Source organism: Mandrillus leucophaeus, unplaced genomic scaffold, assembly GCF_000951045.1.
Source record: "Mandrillus leucophaeus isolate KB7577 unplaced genomic scaffold, Mleu.le_1.0 Scaffold129, whole genome shotgun sequence".
In the NCBI taxonomy this organism is placed as follows: domain Eukaryota; kingdom Metazoa; phylum Chordata; class Mammalia; order Primates; family Cercopithecidae; genus Mandrillus; species Mandrillus leucophaeus.
The window spans coordinates 1,615,632-1,622,772 of NW_012101243.1; the positions used below are offsets into that span (position 1 = coordinate 1,615,632).

The window sequence follows — 7,141 nt, forward strand, 5'->3', positions numbered from 1 at the left end:
AGTCTCGCTCTGTCGCCCAGGCTGGAGTGCAGTGGCCCAATCTCAGCTCACTGCAACCTCTGCCTCCCAGGTTCAAGCGATTCTCCTGCCTCAGCCTCCCAAGTAGCTGGGATTACAGCACAGGGCACCATGCCTGGCTAATTTTTTTGTGTGTTTTTAGTAGAGACAGTGTTTCACCATGTTGGTTAGGCTGGTCTTGAACTCCTGACCTCAGGTGATCTACCTGCCTCGGCCTCCCAAAGTGTTGGAATTACAGGCGTGAGCCACCAGGCACTGCCCTGTATACTCTTCACTAATCCTTTCCTATCAATATTCAAATAGGTTCTCCTTAAACAACCAACCAACCACAAATCCCAAAAATTTCTTCCTCTACCAGGCACATGACCGCCCTCTTGCCTTGACTTTCAGGACTCAGTTGTCCCCCGTATTCCTTTTATCTTAGTCTCCTTCTCTGACTTTTTTTTTTTTTTGAGACACAGTTCTGTTCTGTCGCCCAGGCTGGAGTGCAGTGGCGCGATCTGGGCTCACTGCAACCTCCGCCTGGGATTACAGGCACACACCACCATGCCTCGCTACTTTCTTTCTATTTTTAGTAGAGACGGGGTTTTGCCATGTTGGCCAGGCTGGTCTCGAACTCCTGACCTCAGGTGATCCGCCCGCCTCGGCCTCCCAAAGTGGTGGGATTACAGGCGTGAGCCACCGCGACTGGCCCTCTGGCTCTTTCTAAAGACCGAGATTTCCCAAGGTCCTGTTCTTTTAAACCCTCATTGAAAAGTGTTGGGATGGAGTCTGGGAAGGAAGAGCTGAGGAGTGGGGCTGGGTTAGGTGGGGAATAAAGAGAGGGGTATGAAAAGCCCGAGGTCTGGGTCAAGAAGATGGGCATGGGAGAAGGATTTGAGCTACTCTGACGTGTAGTGAGGAAGACAGCAGGGAGGCGCGTGCCCGGGAATGACAGCCTCTTGCACAGCCGAGAAAGCAAGCGCGCGTGCGCTTAGCGGCCTCTCTGCGCCTGCGTCGTCCGTGCCAGTCTTTCGCAGGCAAAAGGAGGACATAGAAAAGGGGACACCGGAAGCTCACTCTTCACCCGGAAATGGTTATTGAAGAACATGGCGTTGCTGGTGCGAGTCCTTGTGAGTGAAGGAGTAATTTTCTACGGTAGCCCTCTGGGTCCCGGGTTGGAGTTCGACAAGGCAGGGCGTGAGAGATTGGAAGGAATTGCAAGAGGGGAGCCTGTGTTATAGCTAGGCTGCGTGGCCGCTTTTCCGTGGGGAAACTGAGGCAGCTTCCTACCTCTTCCTACCCCCGTTTTGACCTTAGCTCCCCTATCTTTCGAGGAGGGGAAGAGTGACATCTGGCCTTTATTTGATGGGGTTTGCTTTTCCTTCCGTCCCCCATGTAACTGCTTCCCCTCAGGGAGAGGAGTATGTAGGACACTGATTGGAGTTTCAGGAGACCTGGGTTCTAGTCCCTGACTGTCACTGATGTATAGGGTGACTTTAAGCATGTCACTTTTGGGCCTCATTGTCCCTATGTGAAAAACGAGGACATTTATCTCCGGCAGTCCCTTTAGATTCTGAGATTCTCAGTGTTTCTTTCATAGGTCATAAGTCAGTTCTTAACTGTACAGTTAGGTGGAATATAGATTATTAGATTGAAAGCTGCGTGAGAATTGGAGCCATGTCTGTCTCGGTCGTTTTCACTTTGCCTAGCATGGTGTCTGGTACATCATAGGTGCTAAATGATTACTTGTTGAATAAATGAATGAAGTAAGGAAAGACTATTAGACTCTTTAGCACCCGTGTATGAAACTACTGCACCTCTTGAGATTTAGTCCTGATCCTTCTAGCATACTCTTTCCTCTAGGAATTAAAAGAGAAAAGAAAGTGGCAGCAGAAAAAACGTTAGGATACAGAGCTTAGTTTTTAATCATGGAGGGATGGGAGGGTTTATAATTTTAGCGAGTCTTCAAATATTGGGTCAAAGACATAGATTTTCATAGTAGACATGGTCTATTCCTGCCTCTGGATATCTTTTGAATTGTTATTTTACATTTGTGTTTTTGATCTTTTTATATATGGCTTACAAGGACGGCAGTTTTACTTCTTGTGTTCCTTGCCAGCCTAGCAGAGTGAGGTACCCTGAATTGCTGTTCAGTAAATTTTTAATTGTAGAATCCCCCCGTAACTGCCAGAAAGATTCACCTGGTGAAGTGATTGTTTGATTCAGAAATGAGGACTGCTGGGGAAATGGCAATTAGTATGATCTGAATTTAGTGTTTTTTTTTTTTCTTCCCCTCCCACCCTTTAGTTGTTTTTTTTGAGACAGAGTCTTGCTCTGTCGCCGAAGCTGGAGTGCAGTGGTACGATTTCGGCTCACTGCAACTTCCACTCCCAGGTTCAAGCGATTCTCCTGTGCTAGCCTCCCGAGTAGCTGGGATGACAGGCATGCACCACCACACCCAGCTAATTTTTTTTTTTTTTTTTTTGAGACAGAGTCTTGCTCTGTCACCCAGGGTGGAGTTCAGTGGTGTGATCTCAGCTCACTGCGACCTCTGCCTCACAGGTTCCCTGCCTCGGCCTCCCAAAGTGCTGGGATTACAGGTGTGTGCCACCAGGCCAGGCTAATTTTTGTATTTTTAGTAGAGACGGGGTTTCACCATGTTGGCCAGACTGGTCTTGAACACCTGACCTCATGATCCGCCTCCCTTGGCCTTTCAAAGTGCTGGATTACAGGCATGAGCCACTGAGCCTGGCCTGATAACTAACATTTTATAGGGCAATTACTATGTGCTAAGCACTTTAAAATACTTCCCTAATCCTTATAACATCCCTTTGGAAAGGTGGGCATGTTATTTCCTCTATTTTACAGATAAGAAAATGGAACCACAGAGAAGTATTCCTGGCCAGGCTCGGTGGCTCACACCTGTAATCCCAGCACATTGGGAGGCTGAGGCAGGTGGATCACTTGAGGCCAGGAGTTCAAGACCAGCCTGGCCAGCGTGGTGAAACCCTGTCTCTACTAAAAATACAAAAATTAGCCAGGCCTGGTGGTGGGTGCCTGTAATCCCAGCTACTTGGGAGGCTGAGGCACGAGAATTGCTTCAACCCAGGAGGCAGAGGTTGCAGTGAGCTGAGATTGCGCCAGTGCACTCCAGCCTGGGTGAAAGAGTGAAACTCTGTCTCAAAAAAAAAAAAGTATTCCTGAAACATTCTTGTTAGTCTTGCCTTATTTTTTCCTCTTTTTGTCTTGTCAGCCAATATTTTCCCTTCTCCAGTGATGGGTTTGGGAAGGAGGAGGAAACAAACACTGCTATTGTTGAGTGACTACAGCAGAGAGCCTGGGCATTTGATCAGTAGAACTGGACATACTTATGGTTTTTATGAGTTGTCCTGGGCATTGGTGATTGTTTTTGCTTTTCTTTGGAAATCGTAAAAATTACAGAAAGCCACCCTGTACTTTAGAAAATTTTTAAAAATTGTGGTAAGATACGTATAACAAAATTTACTTTTTAAACTTTTTTTTTTTCCTGAGATGGAGTTTTGCTCTTGTTGTCCAAGCTGGAGTGCAATGGTGTGATCTAGGCTCACTGCAACCTCTGCCTTCCGGGTTCAAGTGATTCTCCTGCCTCAGCCTCCCGAGTAGCTGGGATTATAGGCCCGCACTTTTTAAGTATACATTTCTGTGGTATTGAGTGCATTTACACTATTGTGCCATCTTTACCACCCTTATCCACAGAATTCTTTTCATTTTGTAAAACTGAAACTCTGAACCTATTAATAGTTCTCTATAGTCTTTTCTCCCCAGCCCCTGGCAGCCACCGTTCTACTTTCTGTCTCTGTGAGTTTAACTACTCTGTGTACCTCATATAAGTGGAATCATACAGTATTTGACATTTTGTGACTGGCTTATTTCATTTAGCGTAATGCCCTCAAGGTTCATCCATGTTGTAGCATGTGTCAGAATTTTCTATCTTTTTTTTTTGGAGATAGGGTCTCGCTCTATCATGCATGCTGAAGTGTAGTGGCTCAGTCATAGCTCACTGCAGCCTTGACCTCCTGGGTTCAAGTGATCCTCCCACCTCACCTCCTGAATATCTGGGACCACAGGTGTGTACCTGGCTAATTTTTTTTTTCTTTTTTGTAGATGGGGTCTCCTTATGTTGCCTGGGCTGGTCTTGAACTCCTGGGGTCAAGCAATTCTGTTGCCTCGGCCTCCCAAAGTGCTGGGATTACAGGCGTGAGCCACTATGTCCAGCCTGTTTAATTTGTTGAGGAATTGTTCTACTGTTTTCCACAGCAGATACACTGTTTTCCGTTCTCACCAGCAGTGCACAAGGGTTTCAGTTGCACCACATCCTTGCCAACACTTAGTATTTTCTGGTTTTTGTTTGTTTTTGAGACAGGGTCTTGATCTGTCACGCAGGCTAGAGTGCAGTGGTCCAGTGACAGCTTACTGCAGCCTCGACTTCTGGGCTCAAGTGATCCTCTCATCTTAGCCTCCCGAGTAGCTGGGACTACAGGTGTGTGCCACCATGCCCAGCTAATTTTTACATTTTTAGTAGACAGGAGGTTTTGCCGTGTTGCCCAGGCTGGTCTCAAATTCCTGAGCTCAAGTGATGCTCCTGCCTCTGCCTCTCAAAGTGTTAGGATTACAGGTGTGAGCCACCACACGTGGCCTTATTTTCTGTTTTTTTTTTTTTGACAATAGCCATTCTAATTATGAAGTGGTGTCTCATTGTAGTATTGATTTACATTTCTCTAGTGGCTAATGATATTGGGCACCTCTTCAGGTTTTTTTTCTTTTTGAGATGGAGTTTCGCTCTTGTTGCCGAGGCTGGAGTGCAATGGCGTGATCTCGGCTCACTGCAACCTCCGCCTCCGGAGTTCACATGATTCTCCTGCCTAAGCCTCCCGAGTAGCTGGGATTACAGGCCCACATCACCAGGCCCAGCTAATTTTGTATTTTTAGTAAAGACGGGGTTTCCCCATGTTGGTCAGGATGGTCTCAAACTCCCGACCTCAGGTGATCTGCCTGCCTCGGCCTCCCAAAGTGCTAGGATTAGAAGTGTGAGCCACCGTGCCCAGCCTTAAATTTTGTATTTTTAGTAGAGATGGGGTTTTGCCATGTTGGTCAGGCATGACCCACCGCATCTGGCAAGTTTTTTATGTATTTTGAATATCAGTCCCTCATCAGATATATGATTTGCATGTATTTTTCCTATCCTATGGGTTGCTGTTTCAGTCTGTTGATACTGTTATTTGATACACAAAAGTTTTTAATTTTCATGAAGTCCAACTTTTTTTTTCTTTTTTCTTTTATTGCCTACTCTTTTTTTTTTTTTTTTTTTTAAACAGGGTCTTGCCCTGTCACCTAGGCTAGAGTGCAGTGGCATAATCTAGACTCACTGCAGCCCCTGCCTCCCAGGTTCAAGCGATTCTCCCGCCTCAGCCTCCTGAGTAGCTGGGATTACAGGCATGCACCAGGACACCTGGTTAATTTTTATGTTTTTAATAGAGAGGGGTTTTTCCCATGTTGGCCAGGCTGGTCTCGAACTCCTGGCCTCAAGTGATCCGCCCACCTCAACCTCCCAGAGTGCTGGGATTACAGGCATGAGCCACCATGCCTGGCCCTAATATTGCCTACTTTTTTGATATCGTATCCAAGAAATCATTGCAAAATCCAATGTCATGAAGCCATTCCTGTAAGTTTTCTTTTAAAAGTTTTATTGTTTTAGGTCCTACATTTTGGTCTTTTATCCATTTTGAGCTAATTTGTGTACATGTTACAAGCTTTTACTATATTTTATGAGCTCTTTTCTTAGTGATCTGCCCTGGGATTACAATGAACATCTTAATTCATAACAGTCTTGTTTGGATTAATACCAACTTGATTTCAGTAATATGTAAAGACTTTCTTTCTATGTAGCTCTGTTCCTTCCCCCAGGTTGTGTTATTGGCATCTAAATTACATCTTTATCCATTATATGTCTACCAATGTAGATTTATAATTATTTCTTCTTGTAGTTGTCTTTTAAATTAAAAAGAAAAAGAAAAAAATTACAAACAGAAAATCCATTTATACCATATTTTTTATTTACGTAAACAGTTACTTTTACTAGTCTACTTTATTTCTTCATGTAGATTTGAGTTATTCTGTAGTTTCCTTTCATTTCAACCTGAAGGTCTCCCTTATTCTTGCAGGGCAAGTCTACTACTGACAAATTCTTTCCATTTTGCTTATCTGGGAAATCTTCATTTTTCCTTCACTTTCGAATAATAGTTTTGCCGGATATAGAATTTTTGTTTGAAAATCTTTGTCTTTCTGTGTTTTGACTATTTTATCCCACTGTCTTCTGGCTGCTACAGTTTCTGAGAAGAAATAAACTGTTAATGTTCTTGAGGATGCTTTGTATATGATGAGTTTCTTCTCTTGCTCATTTAAAGAATCTTTGTCTCTTGGCAGCTTGCATATGATGTGTCTGCGACTCTCTTTGTGTTTATGCTATTTGGAGTTAGTAGAGCTTCTTGGATTCCTAAATTACCATTTTCCATTATGTTCAGGATGTTTTCTGCCATTATTTCTTCAAATATTTTTCTGTCCTTCTTTTATTTTCTTTATTGTCCTCTTTATTTTCTTTGCTTCTGAGACTAATTATACATATATTGATGTGTTTGATGGTGTTCCACAGTCTGAGGCTGTTAAATTTGTTCTTCCTTTTTTCTTTTTTGCTTTTCATTTTGAAGCTATTAATTTGTCTTTATTGCTTTTCCTTTCTGTTCCTTGGACTGGATAATCTAAATTGACCTATCTTCAAGACCACTGATTCTTTTCTTCTGACTGTTGAAATCTGCTGTTGAGCCCCTCTAATGAGTTTTTCATTTTAGTTGTTGGACTTTTCAATTCCAGAATTTATTTTGTCTTTAGAAAAATAACTTCTCATTCTGTTGCTATTCTCTTTAGTGAGACGTCATTCTCATACTTTCCTATAGTTTGTTTGTTTATGTATTTATTTTTTTTTTGAGACGGAGTCTGGCTCTGTTGCCAGGCTGGAGTGCAGTGGCACCATCTCAGCTCACAGCAACCTCCACCTCTTGGGTTCAAGCAATTCTCCTGCCTCAGCCTTCTGAGTAGCTGGGATTAC

General features: G+C 43.7%; 1 protein-coding gene across 3 annotated transcripts in view; it reads left to right on the forward strand.

The window, feature by feature from the left end:
* The first annotated feature begins 926 nt into the window (after positions 1–926).
* LOC105533839 (ubiquinol-cytochrome-c reductase complex assembly factor 1) overlaps positions 927–7,141 on the forward strand; it is a 131,372-nt gene continuing 125,157 nt past the window's right edge. For all 3 annotated transcript variants that reach the window (XM_011972399.1, XM_011972400.1, XM_011972401.1), the window contains exon 1: positions 927–1,130. In XM_011972399.1, the coding sequence (XP_011827789.1) occupies positions 1,107–1,130 (24 nt within the window). In that variant the 5' untranslated portion in view covers positions 927–1,106. The remainder of the gene's footprint in view (positions 1,131–7,141) is intronic.